This window comes from Oncorhynchus gorbuscha, linkage group LG18, assembly GCF_021184085.1.
Source record: "Oncorhynchus gorbuscha isolate QuinsamMale2020 ecotype Even-year linkage group LG18, OgorEven_v1.0, whole genome shotgun sequence".
In the NCBI taxonomy this organism is placed as follows: domain Eukaryota; kingdom Metazoa; phylum Chordata; class Actinopteri; order Salmoniformes; family Salmonidae; genus Oncorhynchus; species Oncorhynchus gorbuscha.
Window position 1 is genome coordinate 67824973 of NC_060190.1, and position 24020 is coordinate 67848992.

Genomic DNA, 24020 nt, shown 5'->3' on the forward strand with positions numbered 1-24020 from the left:
GGTGAAATGTAAAAAGATTACTTGTTTCAAAAACATTCTATGAACTAAAAAACAGAAAAGTGGTGCATGCATATGTATTCATCTCCTTTGCTATGAAGCCCCTAAATGAGATCTGGTGCAACCAATTACCTTCAGAAGTCACATCATTAGTTAAATAAAGTCCACCTGTGTGCGATATAAGTGTCACATGATCTGTCACATGATCTCAGTATCAGAGTCTGCAACATCACTAAGCGAGGGGCATCACTAAGCGAGGGGCACCACCAAGCAATCAGCACCATGAAGACAAAGGAGGTCAGGGACAAAGTTGTGGAGAAGTACAGATTAGGGTTGGGTTATAAAAAAAATATCAAACTTTGAACATCCCACAGAGCACCATTAAATCCATTCTTAACAAATTGAAACGATATGGCACCACAACAAACCTGCCAAGATAGGGCCACCCACCAAAACTCACAGACCAGGCAAGGAGGGCATTAATCAGTGAGGCAACAAAGAGACCAAAGATAACCCTGAAGGAGCTGCAAAGCTCCACAGTGGAGATTGGAGTATCTGTCCATAGGACCACTTTAAGTCGTACACTCCACAGAGCTGGGCTTTACGGAAGAGTGGCCAGAAAAAATCCATTGCTTAAAGAAAAACATAAGCAAACACATTTGGTGTTCACCAAAAAGGCATGTGGGAGATTCCCCAAACATATGGAAGAAGGTACACTCTGGTCAGATGAGACTAAAATGTAGCTTTTGGCCATCAAGGAAAACGCTGTCTGTTGCAAACCCAACACCTCTCATCACCCTGAGAACACCATTCACACAGTGAAGCATGGTGGTGGCAGCATCATGCTGTGGGGATGATTTTCATCGACAGGGACTGGGAAACTGGTCACAATTGAAAGAATGATGGATGGTGCTAAATACAGGGAAATTCTTGAGGGGAACCTTTTTCGGTCTTCCAGAGATTTGAGACTGAGACGAAGGTTCACCTTCCAGCAGGACAATGACTCCAAGCATACTGCTAAAGCAACACTGGAGTGGTTTAAGGGGAAACATTTAAATGTCTTGGAATGGCCTAGTCAAAGCCCAGACCCCAATCCAATTAAGAATCTGTGGTATGATTGCTGTACACCCCATCCAACTTGAAGGAGCTGGAGCAGTTTTGCCTTGAAGAATGGGCAAAAATCCCAGTGGCTAGATGTGCCAGGCTTAGAAAGACATACCCCAAGAGACTTGCAGCTGTAATTGCTGCAAAAGATGGCTCTACAAAGTATTAACTTGGGAGGGGGGGGGGGGTTGTTACGTATGCTCAAGTTCTCCGTTTTTGTCTTATTTCTTGTTCGTTTCACAATTTTTTTTAAAAAGTGCATCTTCAAAGTGGTAGTCATAGTCATTGTGTAAATCAAATGATACAAATCCCCAAAAATCTATTTTTAATTCCAGGTTGTAAGGCAACAAAATAGGGAAAATGCCAAGGGGGTGAACACTGTACGTCTGAAAACTGAAAACATCCTCCATAAGATGGAGAGAGTTACAAAGCACACATTGAGTTAGGCGAGTCTCTACTGACCAACTGCCACCAATGATAGGCTACCTATTTTTTGACAGTATGATGATATTTTATGTTTCTTTTAAATAATAAAAGTTCTAAACTTGCTTTATGAGTAGTGCGTGACCCTAGGGTGGTAACACATACATTCTAAGTGATTTCAAATGGGTCTTTCTCCATTCTGACTGTTTAATACTGTTCAATTCAATTTCCTGCATTTCCATACATTTTTGCATTTACTGCACTTATTTGAGGTCATTTTCACACTGCCATGTAGGGCTGCACAATATGGGGGAAAAACTAAGCCTTATTTCTAACCAACAATTGCAATTTGACTTGCGATTTAGGTCAAAACACTTGGGTGAACTGTAGGAATCATGGAACTAGAATAATCATTCTAATTCTATAGTTAGAATATAATAGTGGGCACTTTGTATAGTGTTGTTTGACATGACAATGAATTAAAATTGCAGGCAGGAGTTATTGTGACAGGGTAAGAACCAACGTGATGATCAGTGTTTCATCTGGGACACTATAATCTTTGGCTGTATTAGCAAGCTACGTTTGCTCTGACTCAGTACATTTATTAGCTAGCTAGCCAGCTAACTAACAATTAGAATTAGCGGATAACACGATTTAGCTTAACTAAGAAAAGAGAAACTAAATGTTTGCAGATGTAAGAAACGAAGTGTAATTATAGAACGCTTGTGGATTTATATTAAGCAAATGTCATCAAAATTGTTGCATGTGCTTCATTGACGATGCAGGCTGAACACAAGTGTCTGGTGGTCAAGCAACAACAAATGCGCTCCTTGCGTGATAGGGGGCGGGGCGAAGTATGTGAGGAAAGCGGCATGGAGAGATGGAAAGGATGGGGGGATGACTCAAGTTTTTTTTTTTTTTTATTTTATGTTTTTTATTTAACCTTTATTTAACTAGGCAAGTCAGTTGAGTACATTTGTTTTTTTTTACAATGCCGGCCTACCCTGTCCAAACCCTCCCCTAACCCAGACGATGCTGGGCCAATTGTGCGCTGCTCTATGGGACTCCTTATCACAGCGGGTTGTGATTCAGCCTGGAATCGAACCAGGGTCTGTAGTGATGCCTCTAGCACTGAGATGCAGTGCCTTAGGGCTCCCGAGTGGCACAGCGGTCTAAGTTGTAGCAGTGTAAACAATAAAAATGGACGTTACACACGGAATATCACATTTAACAAACCAAACATTCAAATAGTTATAGAAGGTAAAGTAAAAACCCAAACTGGTCCATGCATCAATACCGGTATATAGTAAAATACGGTATACCGCCCAGTCCTAGATGAGGACAGCTATGGCTAACATGTAGTGTGACTAGGAGTAGATTACAGCTGTCATGTAGTGGGAATAGGAGTGAATAAGAGGAAGCCAGGGGGGCAGTTAACCTCAGAGAATGGTGGGGGCCTGGCCGTTCTTCCCTCCAGCCTCTGAGGCTTTCATGTAGTGCCTCTCTCTATCTGGCCCTTACACAAACCAGGCTCTCCACCGGGCTGTAAAAACCAGGCTCTCCGCCGTGATGTAAAAACCAGGCTCTCCACTATCTAGAGGTAGCCTTTCCCATAACAAAAGTCTGAGCATGAGACGGTCTCTGAGGGCTTGCTTTTACCCAGGCTAATAGCCCTGCTGTGTAAGGTGAGAGCTAATAAACAGGGCCACTGTAAACAGAGGATTAGCCTAGTGTGAGAGAGGGCCTAGCCAAACAAGCTAAAAACAGAAACGCAGAGTCTGCAACACGTGTCTTATGAACACATAAGAAATTGGACTAAATCACATTCATTAAAACATGTTGGTCTCATGTTTCATGAGCTGAAGAAAAATATCCCAGAAATGTTCCATACCCACAAAAAACATATTTCTCTCCAATTTTGTGCACAAATTTGTTTACATACCTGTTAGTGAGCATTTCTCTTTTGCCAAGACAATCCATCCACCTGACAGGTGTGGTATATCAAGTGCACTTTGTGCTGGGGACAATAAAAGGCCACTAAAATGTGCAGTTTTGCCCGACACCATAATGCCACAGATGTCTCAAGCTGAGGGAGCGCAATTGGCATGTTGACTGGAATGGAATGTCCACCAGAGATGTTGCCAGAGAATTTAATGTTCTTAATTTCTCTACCATAAGCCGCCCTCCAACATTGTTTTAGAGAATTTGGCAGTACGTCCAACCGGCCTCACAACCGCAGACCGCGTGTAACCACACCAGCCCAGGCCCTCCACTCCACACTTCTTCACCTGCGGGATCATCTGAGACCAGTTATCCGGACAGCTGATGAGGAGAATTTCTGCCTGTAATAAAGCCCTTTTGTGGGGCTAAAACTCATTCTGATTGGCATGGCCTGGCTCCCCAGTGGGTGGACTTTGCCGTCCCGGGCCCACCTATGGCTGCGCCCCTGCCCAGTCATGCGAAATCCATAGACTAAGGCCTAATGAATTTATTTAAATTGACCAATTTCTTTATATGAACTGGAACTCAGTAAAATCATTGAAATTGTTGCATGTTGCATTTATATTTTTGTTCAGTGTATTTCCAGCAACCAACCTAGTCATGAATTTTGCAAAATTCTGCCTACAGCCTAGTATGAAATGTAGTCGTAATGCTGAGGCGGCATTGGCACGCACCAACTACGCTCTTAATTAAGCTCTTGATGGTTGCTAGGCAGCGCCCGTTACTACTATCCTCCTGCCAGTTCTAAACTTTGCGAGGCATGTCACCTCACCAGTCTCTTCACATAGTCCACCAGAGGCACTGTTTTCTTAACCACAACTGGATGGATCCATAAAGAATTACTGGGGGAATAAATATCACTGGTTGACGTAAATATTGGAATAAAGAAGGCGAATGCAAGTGGAAGGAATGAAGAAGGCGAATGCAAGTGGAAGGAATGAAGAAGGCGAATGCAAGTGGAAGAAATGAAGAAGGCGAATGCAAGTGGAAGGAATGAAGAAGGCGAATGCAAGTGGAAGAAATGAAGAAGGCGAATGCAAGTGGAAGGAATGAAGAAGGCGAATGCAAGTGGAATAAATGAAGAAGGCGAATGCAAGTGGAAGAAATGAAGAAGGCGAATGCAAGTGGAAGGAATAAAGAAGGCGAATGCAAGTGGAAGGAATGAAGAAGGCGAATGCAAGTGGAAGGAATGAAGAAGGCGAATGCAAGTGGAAGAAATGAAGAAGGCGAATGCAAGTGGAAGAAATGAAGAAGGCGAATGCAAGTGGAAGAAATGAAGAAGGCGAATGCAAGTGGAAGGAATGAAGAAGGCGAATGCAAGTGGAAGGAATGAAGAAGGCGAATGCAAGTGGAAGGAATGAAGAAGGCGAATGCAAGTGGAAGAAATGAAGAAGGCGAATGCAAGTGGAAGGCAAATTGTTGCGTATATTGAATCTCCCAAAGTCATCCACATGTTATAATACATTTGAAACAATAGCCTGCCAGTGTGTTCACTATTTAGCACCATTTCCTGCTGCTTTTAGACTACCGTGGAGAGTCATCTTGATAATCAATCGATGTCAGATTTGTATTTTTACTGAATCTGTTTGGATATAAGTTAGGCTAGAATTAGGCTGTGGAAATGTCGAGTTGGCTCATTCATTAGCACTGATCAGAACATTTTGTCAGCATGTTATGTAGTTTAACAAGTGGATTGTTTTTCACTTCACTCACAGTAGCCTAGGCCTGCAGGCAGCCAAAAGCCTGTATTTGTCTTAATCAATGGGATTTGTATTCTCATTGATTCTCCATCTGTATATTTGGTTAATTTTCTGGCTGGCAAACAATTGGAGGTGGTAGTTCATCTATTTGTTTACTCATCGATCGCTGATCAGAACCATTTAGCATGCAATAATGTAGTCTTAATCAAGTGTAGGCCTATTATTTTCTATCGGTATCATGATATTCTCAATGTAAGACCCTACGCCTGCTCCCTAACAAAGTGAATGCGAGGGTAGGAAACAGATGAAACGTGGGTAAAAAGCCTGGGCTTGTTTCAAAATATCACTTTTTTTTATATGACAGCGGTTCCAAATGTTGCCGTGACACAAAAGTTGTGTGGGAAAAATATGACTTGTATTTGATTCTGTTATATTTCCTTATATTCTTAACCCATTATAAAATATGTGTTGACTGTGATCAGGGTAGCCTAAGTGTGTCTTGTCTGTTTAATGAACAAAATCACTATTGATTTCCTGTGCAGCCATGTAGCCTATAGGCTGCACAGACCAGTAACATCATTTAACAAAAAATGTGCCATTCTATACTTTTGAAAATATATTTTAGTCTAATAATGTTTCTTAAAACCTGCCTAAAACACATTAATAAATGGATTTCTTTGTAATGGTGTATATTCAATGGATTTATTCAAATATATGTCCACCCACATTGGCACACTCCTAAACTCGCAGGCACAAACAAGGTACATATAAAAGGCTTGTCCCGGAAAGAATGTGGTCAAAATGGGACTGTATGAATTTGTCTCTAAAAAACATTGCCAGATTTGTATTATTTTGGCAACATACCGTTAATTCTGTCTGTCAAGGGTATAGAGTATATGTTGCATTGTGTTATCAGCTGCTGCACACTCTTTCGGCCACCATATATGGCCATAACGTCAAGGAAAAGGGGCTTAGTGAATTCGTCTATGGGGGCAATTGGACTGCAGTTTTCTTTGCTTTTGATGTTTAACTGGCATTGTGCCCTAAGAAATTGAGCCTGGGCTGGCCTGGGAACAGCCCTTTGAAAATGACTGAGTGGCGGTGTTAGCCTGTTGTCGTAGTGACAGGCACTCTATCATCCTGAAGCTGACACTCCTGACAGGGTGCGGGTCTGTGAAAAATTGGCATCATCAAAGCAAGCTACATCCTCAGGTCTGATATACTATCCAAGTACAGTGCTGTTGAACAGAGGTGTCGTTTGCCTGTTCTGAACCAACGTTTCCGTCTTTCCCATGAGACTTGGAACAGTTAAGACTGTTACTATCCTAGATCTGAACTAGTACCCACGAGTGGCCCTCCTAGCTGTTGGTTCTTGGATGGTCTTCAAGTCCTGCTATCCAATACAGTGAACTGAACTACTAACTACCTGGCTGGGACAGAACTTAGATGGAGATGCTGCTTCTGTGCTGTGACGTTCATGGAATTTTGGAGGACAGTTATTTGTCAGTCAAATGACCGCAGGTCACCGTTATAATTGTCAGTTTGTTATTTACACACATTCTTCCCCCCACCTCCGCTCTTGACTGCAGGGAGGGGACGTTGCCTAGGAAACCAAAGACTTGATTGCTACAACACCTTGCTTGCTTCAGCAAGGAGCAACACATTTTCATCACGTTGTAAAGTGTCCATGTTACCGCGGAAATGGACTCAACCGTACAAATTTCCGGCCATCCCGTCGTCAGTCAGATGCTCGTTCCAGTTTATTTTTTTCATACCGGTTATGACAGTTATTTTATTTTCATTATGGTCTTCATCCATAATTGTCGGATACACAATTATACGGTAATTGTGCCATCCCTATTCTGCGCCAAGTCATACAGTACTCTTGAAATCTACAAAAGGATATGGTTAGGCCTCATTTCATTCTCAAACCTTGGAATCAAAACAGACCCATGAAATAAGATATTAAATCATACACGATTTTGGCTGGATTGCTTAACTGCGATGCACAACAAGTTGTTGGAGAGCAGCAGTTGAGGTGTAGGGAGTGAATGTGCAGTGAAACAAACCGGCGCCTCGACCACCAGACCCAGGCATCCCATGAGCCTCGTTGTTGACAGAGACGAGAGGCAGCGACTACACCAGAGGTCAACCGGGTCAGAGTACATAATAACATGCATACAACCAACGGTGTTTTGCTGGATTGCTGATGCTATGTGTATTTGGTAATGAGAGGCACTGAAGCCATGTATACACATCTCAGTAATTGAATTGTTCCCATTAAAACTCTAACTTCTAATTTAAACAGATCCAGGCCAATATCAAACAATTATTCTAGGATCAGTGGAAGAGAAGTGCAGGACTTACTGCTTTGACAAAGACACCCATGAGCTCAGGGAACTGGTGTGTGAGCATGGCCAGCATGGCAGTGAAGGAGCAAAGGCCTGCTGTGAAGAGGATGAAGAAGGGAAGCTCTTTCTTCGGGTACACAGACACCTCATGGAAGGCTGCAGAAGAGAAGGAGAGTGAGAGAGGTGGGGTGGGGGTAGAGAGGCACATATCATGAGTGGACAGCAGAATTGACCATTGCATTGAGTATACTGTATAGTAGTGACTTGTCCTACTACTTACAGGGCAGCAGTTCCCGATCTGCTGTTTCTGTGCACCCAGGGTAGGGGTAAAACAGGTGACCCTTCTCTAGAGGGTAGGGAATTATCCGAAAAGCTGCAGGAGAGAAATGAAGAAAAAAAACACATCAATGACTTTTAATGCGAGTGCATAATCCTTTAACTAAATCAACCAATTAACCCACTAATTCATCAATCAATCAATGTCCTACACCTAGTACGTACTGCCTTCCCAGGTGCAGTGGAGCAGGTTTAAGGCTCCCTCGGCCCTCTTCCAATGCTGCAGGTGAAAAAAGGCGTAGGCCACCGCCTCGCTGTCCCCCCTCTTCAGGATATGTTCTGGAGGCAGGATCAGACTCTTCATCTCTAATAAATACTAGACAGAGGGAGACAGGATCAGACTCTTCATCTCTAATAAATACTAGACAGAGGGAGACAGGATCAGACTCTTCATCTCTAATAAATACTAGACAGAGGGAGACAGGATCAGACTCTTCATCTCTAATAAATACTACAGACAGAGGGAGACAGGATCAGACTCTTCATCTCTAATAAATACTAGACAGAGGGAGACAGGATCAGACTCTTCATCTCTAATAAATACTAGACAGAGGGAGACAGGATCAGACTCTTCATCTCTAATAAATACTAGACAGAGGGAGACAGGATCAGACTATTCATCTTTAATAAATACTACAGTTAAAGGGAGACAGGATCAGAATATTCATCTCTAATAAATACTACAGTTAAAGGGAGACAGGATCATAATATTCATCTCTAACAAATACTAGTCAAAGGGAGACAGGATCAGACTATTCATCTCTAACAAATACTAGTCAGAGGGAGACAGGATCAGACTCTTCATCTCTAACAAATACTAGACAGAGGGAGACAGGATCAGACTCTTCATCTCTAACAAATACTAGACAGAGGGAGACAGGATCAGACTATTCATCTCTAATAAATACTACAGTCAGAGGGAGACAGGATCATAATATTCATCTCTAATAAATACTAGACAGAGGGAGACAGGATCAGACTCTTCATCTCTAATAAATACTACAGTTAAAGGGAGACAGGATCAGAATATTCATCTCTAATAAATACTACAGTCAGAGGGAGACAGGATCAGACTCTTCATCTCTAACAAATACTAGACAGAGGGAGACAGGATCAGACTCTTCATCTCTAATAAATACTACAATCAAAAAGGGAGACAGGATCATAATATTCATCTCTAATAAATACTAGACAGAGGGAGACAGGATCAGACTCTTCATCTCTAACAAATACTAGACAGAGGGAGACAGGATCAGACTCTTCATCTCTAATAAATACTACAATCAAAAAGGGAGGCAGGATCAGACTCTTCATCTCTAATAAATACTACAGTCAGAGGGAGACAGGATCAGACTATTCATCTCTAATAAATACTAAAGTTAAAGGGAGACAGGATCAGGCTATTGGTCTCTAATAAATACTAGACAGAGGGAGACAGGATCAGACTCTTCATCTCTAATAAATACTACAGTTAAAGGGAGACAGGATCAGGCTATTGGTCTCTAATAAATACTAGACAGAGGGAGACAGGATCAGACTCTTCATCTCTAACAAATACTAGACAGAGGGAGACAGGAAAGTAACACGATTAGATAACATTATAGTCAAAGGCATTTACATCATAGTTATTTAGCAGACACGGTGTGTGTGTGTGTGTGTGTTTTGTGTGTGTGTGTGTGTGTGTGTGTGGCGGCGTGGCTGTGGTGTTAATCCCCTCTGAACTGGTCCCCTGGGCTGTAGAGGCCGCGGGGGCCATTGGCGTTGGGCCTGCTGGATTCCCAGGCCGCCTGCTTCACAGGACTATGAGTCTCAGTCTGACACTTTGGGAAGGTTACCATAATGCTAATCCTGTCTAATCCCCCCCATGGTCACAAGCTCAGCCAACCAGCCAGCCCAGTGCAGAGCAGCCTAGTGAAGAGCCGCCCTGGGGCGCACCCAGGGGCAGGAGAGGGAGACAAGCCCCAACCCTCTGCTCTTCTCTCAGGGACAGTTAGGTGGTGGTAGCTAGCTGGCTACAGTGTGGATGTGGTGATGATGGGTATGCTTGGATAAGTGTTCAAACGTGTTCTGCACACACACCACTCCTCACTGCTGTGTTTTATTTGACTGCCAAGTCGTGCGACTTTCATGTCCTCTCCAAAATTGAGACTTTAACGTGGGTCAGCACTTACTACAAAAAGGTGCTGGTCATTCTCTATACTGTTGCAAGCAGCATCTTTACCCAGGTATCCCAGAGTTTAATAAGAGGGTAGAGGTGATGTTTACCAAAGCATTAGACTGGCAGCTGTCCTGCCTGGCATGTCCTGGCATAAGGGTGGGTAACACCCCCCCAGCCCATCCCCAGTCGCCTCTTTGACGAAGAGATTGTGTTTCATTGACTCCCCTTTTATCTTGGAACACTGATGAACTGGAGTTTAACTCATAAGCCTCTATCTTCGGCATTTAGCACAATGGAACACTTCGACATTAATGACATAATCTAGCCATCGTCTCATTGGCTCACAGTGCAGGTGAGGATACAGATGACCTCTGAGGCCATCTACCATGTTAGGTCACCCTCAGGCATCTGTGGATGGTACTGGGCAGAGTAGGAGAATGATATTGACCATAGACACTGATCTTAAGTCAGTTTTGAATGGTTTCATCCGATGATTAGGGTCTGGTGAAGGGAAGCTGACCCTAGATCTGTGCTAAGGCTTCTTCCTACTAGAGTCAGTCTATAACTACTACTCTCTGTCCCAGGTGTAGCGTCACACCTGCTACTACCTATGTGAAGCCTCCATCCCCCTGAATCCTGAACAGAGCTGAGGAGGCCATCGCCACAACACAGGCTACCAGGCACAAAGAAGCCCACTCCAAAGGCGTGAGGAATTGTTACCACAGGAGTGTGATAAATTTAAAACACATTCAGGTGTCCTTAACACATGACCAGCAGGCTGCCCTCAGTCCGGTTGCTCAACCTTTCTACCGTACCTTGGAGTAGGGGGTAGAGAGTGCATGAGAGAGAAGGAAAATGAAAGGGGGAGATAGATTGATTGGGACAGACAGGCTAAAGGTGGAGCAAGCATGGCTGTTGAGCACTGAAACAGCTGGGTGTGTGGAGCATTTAGTGCCGTCTGTTCATGTGATGTAGCGTGATGTCCATATATTATCCCTTCAGGCCTGCTGCGATGCTGGCCCTAACACTCCCCACGCCTGAACCAGAATACACAGAAATCTGGCCTTCATTACACTGCCCTTCCCAGGCTGCCTGGTGAGCTGGCTGGCTAGCTGGGGGCTGGCTGGGGGGCTGGCTGGGGGGCTGGCTGGGGGGGGCTGGCTGGCTGGCTGGGGGACTAGCTGGCTGGGGGCTGGCTGGCTAGCTGGCTGGTGGGGGGGGTTAGCTGGCTGCTGAGGGGTCAAGTTGCCAAGGCCAAGAAAGGAATTGGGGTGGATGGGGAGGGGGGTCTTACTCGTTGATTGAAGCGGAGAATGTGGGGAAGCTGCTGTGAATGGAAGCCCACCCACAACAGAGCCAGATCAGCTCGCTCCAGTCTAGTGAACCACTGGTATCTGTGTGTGAACACTGGCTTCTGGGCAGAAAACAGCCCACGCCAGGCATGCCTCAGGCTCTACGGCTACAGATGCACTCACTGACCATTTAGACAGACATAGACAGCGCTCCCCTGCGAAAGAGATACAGAAGATCTCAATGGGACTCAACTTGATAAAGAAAGAAAGACAGGTCTGACACAAATAAATGGAAATATTCCCACTAACTGCTAAATTTCAGTCAACAACAGGCAAAAGCTTTCACTATAAGAACATTAGTGGAGTCAATGAGGTGAGTTGACACGGTGAGGCCACAGAACATGCTTCACTCCCTAGAATACTCAGACCGACAACCCTTTACAGGTCGTCACATCAACAGCGCTGCATGTCAGCGGCCATTTTGACAGCACAGCTGAGTTCCTCCTCCTCGGGTTGTCTCAGACTCAGAGCTCAGCCGGTCTGTCTGTCTGCCTGTCTATTATGAGACGTGAAGCCCATGTGAAAGACTGAGGGAGAGGCTGTGCTTCAATGGGACAGAGATTGACAGATAGGAGAGACTAATCTCTTCTACCTCAACGGTCTAGGGTATCACCAGTTGAAAGCAGAGGTACTGTAGATGTGAACTATCTCTGGGATCACTACTTTATAGTCTGACCCTCCCTGTGTGTATGTCAACGCCGTAACGGGGGGGCAGCAGTGCCCCTGGGGGCGGGTGACACTCAGGATGAGGGACCTGTCATCAAAGCCTGGATCAAAGAGCTGAGTTTCCCCCTCTCTGCCTGTGACTACCACACATTGCAGCTCACACACACACAAGGAGCACACAGGATGCAACACACACAGACTACATTTTGCTGTAGGGGGTACTGCGACCTGTGTGTGTGTGCATATGAGTGAGTGTGAGAGTGAGTGTGTTTTAGTATGGGGCATCGAAGCCTAATCCCTGTGGGAAGAGATGTGCAGGAATTGTTTCTGTCCGTCTACTGCAGGGAGATACATCAGAGAGGTAGGGGCCCCTTGTTGTCGCCCAGAGCCCAGACAGACGTATGATCAGGGAGGGTGCACTTCCTGTTCAGTAGGTAGAAAACGTTTTGAAACTGGGGATGTACTACCTGACCTTGTGCAATAATAACACAGATTTGTATTTTCCATTGCAAAAGATTTTGCTACAATGTGCCGTACTGAACACGACCCAGATCTCACTATGAACTCTTTATAGTCCACTGATAGATAGCCATGACAAAGGAATAATAATTAGACTAATAGTGTCTCTTTTAGTAAAATCCACGAAGTGTTTGGTACCATGTTCTTCTGTGCAGCAGAGAGAGAGAGTAGAAGTGGCTCACAGGTCCAGTCCTGACAACAGCAGCTACGTTTACTATGCAGTGCAATATTGACACCCGCTGGCTAACATAGATCATTACAGGTAATACAGTAGAGCAAAGTCAGCTCTGCAGTTATCACTCAAGAAGAGTATGGCGTAGAGAGACAACTAAAATAGCTATCACCTGTGTAAAATATGAGACTTTGCTCAAATAAAGCGAACTGTATATACAGACAATGTCGTATATCAGTCGTGTTAACCCCACCATTGGTTTAGGTCAGGAGTTAGATAGGATACGCTAAGATGATCCTAGATCTGTACATTTCTCCCCACTAATGGTTAAGGTTAGGATTTGGATTGGGTAAACTGATACTAGATCTGTGACTGAGGGTCTGGACTGACCTTTGGCACATGTGGGTTAAACTCCACGGCTCTGTGTATAGCCTCCACAGCGTTCATCTCTGCAGTGCTCAGGCCCCGCCGGGATGCTGCCTCAGGAGAAAACCTGGGAGATAAGAGAAAGAGAAGACACACCCATGGTAAGACACAGGAGTCAGGACAGCTTTAAGTAGGAGATGTCATGCACTTCAGTCACAAATAGGGGGTTTGATGTCCCACAAACAAGTCTTAAAGATTAGTCTGACCTATAAAGACAGATGCATCCATGTCAAGTATAGATCATACTGTTTGTTTATATCTTAAAAATGTTAAATCACAGTTCTGTCTTTCCACAGGGACATACTTCTCTGATACAGCCCGTGCTTTCAGCAGTGCAGATGTGTAGCATATAGTGGCTGACTTTGGCAAGCTGATATCTACAACGAGAACACATGACGGTTATTTCACTTTAAACTCAAACGAGGAGTCTGGAAATCATGAGTATCAAAATCAAATTTGTCACATGAGCCGAATACAGCAGGTGTTGACCTTAACGTGAAATACTTACTTACAAGCCCTTAAACAACAATGCAGTTAAGAAATTAGAGTTAAGAAAAGATTTACTACATAAATGACAGTAAAAAAAACAAAACAACAAAAAACAATAACGAGACTATATTCAGGGGGTACCGGTACCGAGTCAATGTGCGGGGATAGAGGTTAGCGGAGGTCATTAGTACATGTAGGTAGGGGTAAAGTGACAAAGGACTGGTTCAAAGTTGTAGTAGTTAGTTGGCTTGAATCCTGTTTTGCTGATGTGGTCCTGCGTGGCTCAGTTGGTAGCATGATGCTTTCAACGCCATGATCATGGCTTTGATTCCCACTGCCGGCCACAGACTCACTACTGTCGCCTTGGATAAAAGCATCTGCTACATGGCACATATCTTACCGTCGTATTTGGCGAGGACTGCTTGTACATCAGCGTAGGCCTGCAGCTCCAGTAGTGCCTCCAGGAGGTTTTCATGTATATTCAACATTCCCAACAGTGGGAATTCTTTCATTAACTGGGAGAAGTAAGGAACAGTGAGTGAACGAAGGAATCATAAAAATGGCAGGACTAACCAGTATTAAAGGAGCTTAGAAGAGGACTAAAGACACAACTACACATATCAGGGCTACGTTCAGTAGTCAAACGTTCATGAACGTTGCAGATGGAAATTCTTCTAATAGAGCCATCATGATTCCTTGTCATTCTACATGTCAAAGGCATGTTTGTTCTACATAGCATATTTATATCCAAAGGTTCCAAAACGTTGCGTCCTGCTGAGTGCGCCCCAGGGCCTCCAGTTCAACAATACTTATGGTTGTTCTTCTATTCTCTAAACAGCGACTGGTTCAGACCTGGGACAACATGTGTGTGAACACTCCCCCTAGCCAATCAATGACATCAGCTACTAGGGAGCAAAGAAAAGCAGCCATAATGCAGAATTCAAGGCCCTGATTTGAACACCCCTGATTAAGGAAATGGCAACACTCACATCTCTCATCATTTTCACTGCCTCCTTGATGCGTCCCAGCTTGCGTGCACACATGGCCAGTCTGCGTTTGATGTATACCAGCAAGTTGATGTCTTTGCCAGCTATGGAAGAGAGGAAAATGAATACATTTTATTATAACAATCGCAACCCTGACTAATGCTTTTAAACTAAGGGTCAGACGGTGTCCTGTACTCTGTTCTCTCTTACCACTTCGCAGGGCTTGTTTAAACAGCCTCTCAGCCTCTGTGATGGTAGTGGCTTCCTCCTCTGCCAGTAGCACATAGGCAGCAGCACACCTAAAAACCACGGGGAAGACATTTGCTATGCAATCTAGTTCATAGGAATATGCATACTTGTTTTACTGAATGAGAAACTTAATTTGGGATTTTCCTGAATGAGCATGCAGTCTTTTAAACAGAAACTGTTACGGTGGAACTCACTCGTGGTTCATCTCTATGGCCTGATAAGCTGCTCTTATCCTGGCTTGGGGATTCCTCTCCCTCCAGGCCTTCTGCATCACTGTAACAGGCCAGAACCAGACAACAAAGACTCAACTGAATGCATTATAAAGAGACGGATCCAGAAAAATATCAACACAGGAGTAGGAATGAGGCCGATGAGGACCAAAGCAGTCTTTCAAAAGGAATTAAAGTGTTCTATTCCTTCGCAGACATTTACACTTTGGCTAACACTTTTCAATGATATGCTGATGAAAAAGTTTGGATTCTAACCAGTATCTTCAGCCTTGATTTGCTGAGTGTCACCAGTGAAGAAAGTCTGGTGGTCTTGAGCAGACAGGTTCATATCGTAGTACGTCAAAGGCTCCTTTCCAGTCACCCAGGTGTACCTTTAGATGGGTATAGTACAACAGGAAGACAGTGTTAGGCTGAAGTACAACACAGTGTTAGGCTGAAGTACAACATGAACATGGACAGTATTAGGCTGAAGTACAACATGAAGACAGTATTAGGCTAAAGTACAACATGAAGACAGTGACATTCTGTGGGGTCTCACCCTACCTGCTGTATTCTGCTCCTCTGAATAGATTTAATGGATTCCTCCAAACTTTACACTCTGCAAAAGACAGTGTCATTGTATCATTACTTTGTTACATTGATGGCCTTGCAAACCCGAATCACATATTTAACCCACGGCCATTTTAGTTTTCTGTTGCAAAACGGGGAAACATTTTAGTTGGTGAAATGTTTACCTGAGACACTGGGTCTGGGCTCAGCCTCTCCATTGACTGAGGAGAACAGGCCAGTGGTTGAGCTGCTCTCCACCCCACCTAGGAGGGGTCGCAGATGGCTAACAGACACCTGCTCGATGAATGAGGTTCCATACTTACGGAAGTACCACCACTCAAATATCTGGGGACAGGGGATTGGGACAGTCATACAGAGAGCAATGTACCGGTACACAAATCTTCTACACAAACAATTTATTTGATTATCATATCATTATTGTGCACTAACTGTACAATGAATATATGCTACCTTTGGTGTTGGTATTTGAAATCCACATTTCCAAATGTAGTGTCTATAATCAAACTACAAATAACTCTGATCATTACAACTCACCAAGATTAGGCCAGAGATGAGAGAGGATGTTCCAGTGAGTGCAACATAGAATTTAGGGGTCAGTGTATTCAAGAACACAGATGCTGAAACAACAATGAACGCTAAGTTAGCTCAAACACATCGCACAAAAAATGAATGACACTTGCCTAACAGAGATTCAGACTGGCAACTCTGAAGGTAGCTAGTAGCTTGCTGATCATGCAGAGCCCACCACACTGACAGATGCTGACTGATTCGGTGTGTGATGTTGAAGTACCATGATGTTAATGTTATAGCTATAGCTAATGTTATGTAACAAGCTAATAGACACACTGACAAATAAACTTCCGCGGACGGCAGGTAGACTTAACCAACTTGCTTAGTTAAATATATATTTTTTTAATGCACTTCTAGCTAGTATTATGCATTGTTTGAATGATGTTAGCTAACGTTAGCTAGCTGGCTAGTTATGCACAATAGTAACATTAACAGCTAGTAGCTAAAATAGCTAACGTAGATAGCTAGTAGCCATATTAGCTAGCTAATATGTCTCGCTACCATTCAATAAATAAACCAACCTGGGATATGTTTTTGTGCAATGTGTTGTCATACAGTTAGCCAGCCTCCTGTCAAACTTTCAGTTCCTCCACTGTCTCTCGATTTCTATTTGCTAGCTCGCTAACGTTAGAAGGCTGGCTAACTAGCTACATTACATTCGCTAGCTAGCCCACTCTTAGAAAGCTAGCGTTAGCTAACTCACCTGAGGTAAGAGTGTCCTGCAGTTTCAAGGGGCTTCGCAGAACATAGATCATAGTTAAAACCATAGCAAACCAAACGGCACATATGTATGTCCATGACCAGGACAACCATGATTTTAATTTATCTGTAAATCCAAGAGATTGAGGATTACTGCTGGTCGCGTCCTCCATGTTTTTAACGGATGGCTGTAAACAGAGGAATCATGTGCCAGTGGCACTGTCAAGATCCGCTTCCTCACCGTCCGCTGCAGTCAGTCGCGGATCAGAAGAGGTTTGTCTCATGAGCCAAGATGGCCGATTTCGAAGAACAGCTCACTGAGGAAGAGAAGGTATAGTCTTGAGAAGCTTTGCACATTGTTTTACGAAGTTTAGTAAATTCGGATGTTTGTGTCCTTACTCAAATATTTTTGCCGCAAAAAAAAAGTGTTTGCTAAGCTACAACTAGCTCGCTAAACTAACACTACACACTCTAGCTACAGTTAGCGAACAAACTGACACGGGAATACATTGTATCACCTAGTTAAATACAGTAGCTAGATACAACTCCATACACCATGCTAAAACATACCATACAGAAGAAGCAGTTTGCTTACTGCTTAGCTAGCTAAAATGTTTGTAAATGTTAGCCATGTTCCTTAGCCAAATATTAGCTAGTACAGTATGTGCCTTAGCATTGTCAAGTCTGACTTTAACTGGGCTTTGCCACATTTGGGCTTTTGCACGGTGCCTAGCTAACATTACAATGGCAATTGTCCCCCTGGGTCAGGTAGTTACTATCTAGCAATACATGATCATACAATTGTTCATGGGTTATTTGCAAATGGCTTTAGTCTAAAAACATATGAACTAATATGCTAGAAAAGGCCACTACTTCCTGTATTGATTGCAACAGCCTCCACACCCTGCTAGAAACAATTGTGAATAAATTAGGCATACTTTATAATCCAATTTTCTGTCTTGGGATGGCCCCTGGCCTATTGACTGTAATGCATTACAACACAAACTTTCGATTGACCAATTATTTGGTGTAGGAATCATTGAAGTCATGATTTCATGAAAAAGTCCACAAATACATACAACCCTATTTACAAGCCTTCTGAAGGTCATACACGATAAAAGTGATTGTGGGCATTTTCAACCAATTGAGATTGAATCACCAAAAACTAAACAACCTTAATATGAGAGCTTGGGTTTGACCATTGTTGCTGTCAGCAGCATGCAGATAGATACATGTTTGAGGCTGCCTACTGGTGTCTCGCATTCCGTATGCTTCAATGGCAGGCCCACAGCAGGGATGCGGTCAGATACATGTACAGACCAGTAGAATGGGCATAGGTATTTTGTAAATACAATACTTAGCATGGGAAGGAACAGTGTTTGGGAGCATCTAACTATATGGCAACAGCACACACACACCAGAAGTTCCAGAACCTGTTGGTAGTATTACAATGTACTGTGAAGTGTTTTGTGTAACCCATGCAACCTTTGGGTCTGTTTCTGGACATGAAGACATACATTAGGGCCTAAAATACTGACGTTCTGCGTACTGATTTCAGTGCAACTCTAGACTTTCAGGTTCAGGGGAGCCCTAATGAAGATTGCCTAGTCCCCCCCCTCCTCCTCACTGTTTTTGGTTCTGATCTGACACCACATGCTTACACATGCATTACAGCTGCTAAGAAAAGCTCTTGCCGTCTAAGGAGTGGCGTGGGCAGAGCAGAGGTAGGCTAGTCAGGAAGCCAAGTTAGTCACTGCTCTCTGCTTCACCCTGGTGGCCAGTGTAATAATGACTTGGCTGCATAATTACACTGTCTCTGGGTCTCATATCAGTGGTAGAAATATTCGTATACTGCATATGCAATATCTTTTCAAGTTTTATTAGTCGTGTGTACAGGATACACATGTAATGCACCATCCAATGAAATGCTTACTTGCATGTCTCTTCTCGACAATGCAACATAAATAAGAAAAGTTAAGAATATGAACATAAAGCAAATGACTCGGTAGAATAGAGTAAACATTTTATCATATAGTACCAAAAATGTTCCGTTGGCACTCAGGTGTAAAAGCTGTCTAGCCAAAAAGTGGATATAGTTGTCTATTTACCTCGTATTTTCTTTCCCTCAGGTGCGCATTGCGGCTAATTTTGTTGTCCATGCTCCACCTGGAGAATTCAATGAAGTCTTCAACGGTGAGTGTGCTTAGAAATCGTATTCTTTGTACTACTTGTTTATTTACCAATACACTTGATTTGTTATAGTCTGTTAAGGCGTTGGCAATCTCTTTTATAAGGCAGTCTCTTGGTTTCAGATGTGCGGCTACTGCTCAACAATGACAATCTTCTCAGGGAGGGTGCAGCACAGTGAGAAGTATTTTATTGATTTATTTACTGTATTGTTGTGCAAATTTGTGTGTTAAATGCTGTATTTTGTTTGTTTTTCTCCATTGGAAAACAGTGCCTTTGCCCAGTACAACATGGATCAGTTCACCCTTGCCAAACTTGAAGGGTATGATGATCAGGTAAGATGCTCAGTCATTTGAGCTGTGACTCCTTCCCAGCTGTTTTGAGTCTTGTTGGTTTCATACTGTGATATATACAATGAGTGTACAAAACATTAAGGACACCTTCCTAATATTGCGTTGCACCATCCACTTTTGCCCTCAGAACAGCCTCAATTTGCCGGGGCATGGACTCTACAAGGTGTCAAGCATCCCACAAGGATGCTGGCCCATGTTGACTTCAGTGCTTCCCACAGTTGTGTCAAGTTGTCTGGATGTCCTTTGGGTGGTGGACTATTCTTTATACACACGGGAAACTGTTGCGGGTGAAAAACCCAGCAGCGTTGCAGTTCTTGACACACACCGGTGTGCCTGGCACCTACTACCATACCTACCCTGTTCAACGGCGCACATCTTTTGTCTTGCCCATTCTCCAGCTGAATGGTACACATACACAATCCATGTCTATTGTCTCAAGGCTTACAAATCCTCCTTTAACCTGTCTCCTCCCCTTCATCTACACTGATTGAAGTGGATTTAGCAAGTGACATCAGTAAGGGATCGTAGCTTTCACCTGGATTCACCTGGTCAGTCTTTTACATGAAAAGAGTAGGTGTCCTTAATGTTTTTTGCAGTCAGTGTAGATTGAACGCATCATTAAAATACAGTTTTTCTTCTGGATAAAAAGGTGGCTTAGGTGGTGGGCGTGGCAGGGGGCGTGACAGGGGGTGTGGCAGGGGGCGTGGCAATGGTTGCCGTTGCAACATTTTTGAATTTTAATGCCCCCCATCTTGGTGATAAAGCATTTTTAAGCCTGGAATTTCTCCATGGAGCCAAGAAATCTTTGCAGTTTAAAGCACATTTCCAGGGATTCTACATATTCTGCAATGGAACTGAGAGAGAATTTCGCAATTTAAAGTTATTTTCCTGTGCATTTTGCCATGGCTAATGCTGTTTTCCTTTGCTTAGACATAATAGCAAAATCAATACTGTTAAAGTCATTGTTTTTGGATTTCAATTCCACTGATTGTCTAGCTTTTATCTTGGTAGTTTTAGTTCTCAAATATTATATTATAATAAAAAATATAGGTCCATTATCTTTTATCTGGTTTTAGTCATTTAAATTCACACTATAAGCGTTTATGCTGAAAGCGTTTTTCCATCCCGAAAGTGTGTATATATAAAAACTTTTTTCTAATTAATATATATACATTATACATTATAAACTTTTTTTTACAGACAGTTTGGACTTAGGTGTCCTGCAAAAATGCTTAGGAGGCCTGCCCAAGAGTTTTTATGGCAGAAAAATCCCTGTAAGATCAATGCAGCAACTGAGGACCTCTATCTGTGTCCCTGTGATCCATTTCCCCTCCAGGTTCTGATCACAGAGCATGGAGACCTGGGCAATGGCCGTTTCTTTGACCCCCGCAACAAGCGGTCATTCAAATTTGACCACCTGAGGAAGGAGGCCAGTGACCCCCAGCCCCACGAGGGAGAGGCAGCTCTCAGACCCTGGAGAGACGCGTGTGACAGCGCTCTGAGGGCCTACGTCAAGGAGCACTACCCCAGCGGCGTCTGCACTGTACGTCCCGTCTTTCACCTGCAGGACACAATAACGTTATCTTTAACATGAGCATGTTAAACAATGACAGGACCTTGTTTTATTTATCACAGGTTTATGGGAAAACTATTGACGGCCAGCAAACCATAATTGCTTGTATTGAAGGTCATCAATTTCAACCAAAGAACTTCTGGTAAGTGTAGTCTCATGGTTACTAATCATTTTTCTATCTAACCTTTCATTTATCAGGGAAGGAGTATGCTAAAATGTGCATTTTGAAGCATTATACTATATGTCCATTGTTTGTATTAAACATGTAATTCTGTCTATAATAGTGTCTTAGACATAACACAAATGCACTATACCTTTGGGAAAGGACTAATATTTGATTTCTGTTCTCAGGAATGGTCGTTGTCGGTCTGAATGGAAGTTCAGCATCTCCCAATCTACAGCTCAAGTCGTTGGGGTCCTCAAAATACAGGTAGGCTAGTAGTGTCCATCTCCAAGGGTTGTCCACCATTTTGTCAGGCTGTCTAAAAGCCTGTTCAAAGACAACTGGTTGGGCACAGGTAGCCTGCAGAATGTTAGCTTGTGAGATCAGGATTGTTCGTACGAGACTAGGGCACAGGCCCATGCAAGTTAAATTGATGAACTGAAAATGGATATTGTTTTGTCATATGGTATATAGCCTCCCTCAACCGCCATCTTGTTTTTGCAGGTGCATTACTACGAGGATGGAAATGTGCAGCTGGTCAGCCACAAGGAAGTACAGGAATCCCTCACTGTAAATGTGAGTTCCCCTTTCAGTGGGATATTTTGGACCTGAACATAAGCATTCAAAGGGAGAAGGGTGTAAAACCTTTTCCTGGTTCTACAGAAATCCTGGTTGTAGAATTCCGGATGTCCTGCTTATTTCCTCCTGATTCTGGGAATCCTCAAATGTATTGAATGTTCCAGGAATTTTGCAACCCTAGTGCTGTTCATTAGTGCAAGAGAAGTAGGATGATGTAAAATAACAAGTGAAATGTCCTTTATATGATAGAGGATGGTCTTCAATATGTCAAGTTTACAGGCAATTCAATTGTCAAAAGCATTCATTGTCTTGTTTTGGCAGAGTGAGACTCAGACTGCAAAGGAGTTTGTGAAAATCATTGAGGATGCAGAAAATGAATACCAGGTATGCAACATGTTTCCTCACAGTAATATTATCATAATTGGAATAAATCAGTTGAATGTATTTTTTTCCCTCAATGAGGGGGGCAAGAGTCTAAACATTTGTTTTCGTTGTTTCCAGACGGCCATCAGTGAGAACTACCAGACCATGTCTGACACCACATTCAAAGCCTTGCGCCGGCAGCTTCCTGTCACCCGCACCAAGATTGACTGGAACAAGATCCTCAGCTACAAGATTGGCAAGGAGATGCAGAATGCTTAGAGGACAATGTGTCAGCCATTGTTACTGTGTTACTGCAAAGACAGAGAGGGTAGGGGGAAAAGAGGCATCAAAGGGGGAAAAAATGCTACTCTATTCTGTGTTTGTTAAAGAATGCCACGGTTTGATTTGGTGTATGGAGTTGGTATGCTTTCTTCAGGCGCATTAGGAGGGATGGCTTCATTTTAAGAGGACATTTTGGATTGTTTAGCTCTCGCTCATTTGCTAATTTTTCATTTGAACAAAATGCCTTTAGTGACACTGAAAGTTTGGATTACATGGGTCAACCTCGCTCTCACACACCGATGCTTCAAAAATCAGTCATATCCTCATACCCCTCATTTGGTTGACTTTGTGTCTTGGGGCCACAGGTAGTCATCCGTTTAAGCCCATTTTGTAACCCACTATGGCCGGGATTCAAACAAATGCAGATAAACGACCCGGTGCATTGTGGATCGCCTTTAAAGGCGATTTCTGACTCTGCTGCCATCCGCTGCGTGATGTCTGGGAAATTGCCTTTAAAAGCCTATCGCTGTGCATAGGTCATTGGATTGAATTATGACCTATATTTTAGATTAGCCAAGACCTATATATCTGTAACCCAAGGTCTCCTCCAAGTGAGGTGTATACTCCTAAGTGACTACATTTAGTACACTCCCTTAAAAAGGTTCTGAGTATCAGCTCTGTTCCCTGCAAGCTTTCCTGTTGGAAAGAGATGTACTTGTACAAAGGTTTAATCAGGCCTGAACAAGCAGAGCACAATCAGTATCCACTATCAGTGATTCGGCCAACTTAATATATAATATACCTATATTCCTCCTTACCGCCCACATGCCTTCCTTTAGCTTTTTGCTATATTTTTTTATACAATATGTAAGAACATGTATAATTCAAAGGAATAAAGAAGTTGCACCAAATACTATGCTGTAACTATTGTCATCATTAACCGTTAACCATAAAGCGTTTTACTTACCAGTATGTAGAAATATGCTGATTGGCAAATAATCTGATTTGGTGCCAAATGTGTATTTGTGTGTAAATGCTGGCTAGCACAGCAAAAAGTAAAAGGGACATTTGAATAAAGAAACAGATTATTGTATATCACTTTAATGGAGCGCACCTTAAAATGCGCCTCTTGATGTTTTGTGTCTGTAAATTTCATCTGCATTGTCTGCACATTTTGTGTCGAATGTGTAAAACCGTGTTGATGGACAAAAACACAATTATTCTCTGCTTTCAGTCCCTTTCACTGAACGCTTTGGTATGACCTTACCTTCATTATACCGGCATGATAAATCTTATCTTCACATGCTGTTGTGCTGCTTTAGTGAAAGCATTTACGGCCCATTTTAGATGGTAACATTTTTCATTTGAGGTTTTCAACATGAAATATGACTAAATAACAATTCACAGGACAAGAGGTGACGGACAACACAATCCGTTATCTTAGAAAACTAAGCACAGAACTTAAAACTCCATGTTTTAGATCAGACAAGTGATTTGCATTATGTGTCACACCCTGATCAGT

General features: G+C 43.0%; 2 protein-coding genes across 3 annotated transcripts in view; one reads left to right on the plus strand and one right to left on the minus strand.

The window, feature by feature from the left end:
* Nucleotides 1-17360, minus strand: part of LOC124004107 (suppressor of tumorigenicity 7 protein-like) — a 30398-nt gene extending 13038 nt beyond the window's left edge. The window contains exons 1-14 of one of the 2 annotated variants that reach the window (XM_046312901.1): nucleotides 17003-17342; nucleotides 16264-16346; nucleotides 15894-16053; nucleotides 15703-15757; nucleotides 15415-15530; nucleotides 15124-15202; nucleotides 14891-14979; nucleotides 14684-14784; nucleotides 14095-14209; nucleotides 13510-13582; nucleotides 13170-13272; nucleotides 8078-8228; nucleotides 7857-7949; nucleotides 7593-7732 (exon numbers count right to left, since the gene is read on the minus strand). In XM_046312901.1, the coding sequence (XP_046168857.1) occupies nucleotides 7593-7732; nucleotides 7857-7949; nucleotides 8078-8228; nucleotides 13170-13272; nucleotides 13510-13582; nucleotides 14095-14209; nucleotides 14684-14784; nucleotides 14891-14979; nucleotides 15124-15202; nucleotides 15415-15530; nucleotides 15703-15757; nucleotides 15894-16053; nucleotides 16264-16346; nucleotides 17003-17171 (1527 nt within the window). In that variant the 5' untranslated portion in view covers nucleotides 17172-17342. Of the gene's footprint in view, nucleotides 1-7592; nucleotides 7733-7856; nucleotides 7950-8077; nucleotides 8229-8860; nucleotides 9239-13169; nucleotides 13273-13509; nucleotides 13583-14094; nucleotides 14210-14683; nucleotides 14785-14890; nucleotides 14980-15123; nucleotides 15203-15414; nucleotides 15531-15702; nucleotides 15758-15893; nucleotides 16054-16263; nucleotides 16347-17002 lie in introns of those variants that run through there. The other variant, XM_046312902.1, reaches the window with a different exon arrangement.
* Nucleotides 17200-23409, plus strand: LOC124004108 (F-actin-capping protein subunit alpha-1). Its single transcript, XM_046312903.1, has 10 exons — nucleotides 17200-17329; nucleotides 19128-19191; nucleotides 19311-19362; nucleotides 19457-19520; nucleotides 20875-21081; nucleotides 21174-21253; nucleotides 21463-21541; nucleotides 21779-21850; nucleotides 22175-22237; nucleotides 22355-23409. Exons 1-10 carry the CDS (start codon nucleotides 17291-17293, stop codon nucleotides 22493-22495), a joined length of 861 nt encoding a protein of 286 aa, XP_046168859.1. The 5' UTR covers nucleotides 17200-17290; the 3' UTR covers nucleotides 22496-23409.
* The last annotated feature ends 611 nt before the right edge of the window (nucleotides 23410-24020 follow it).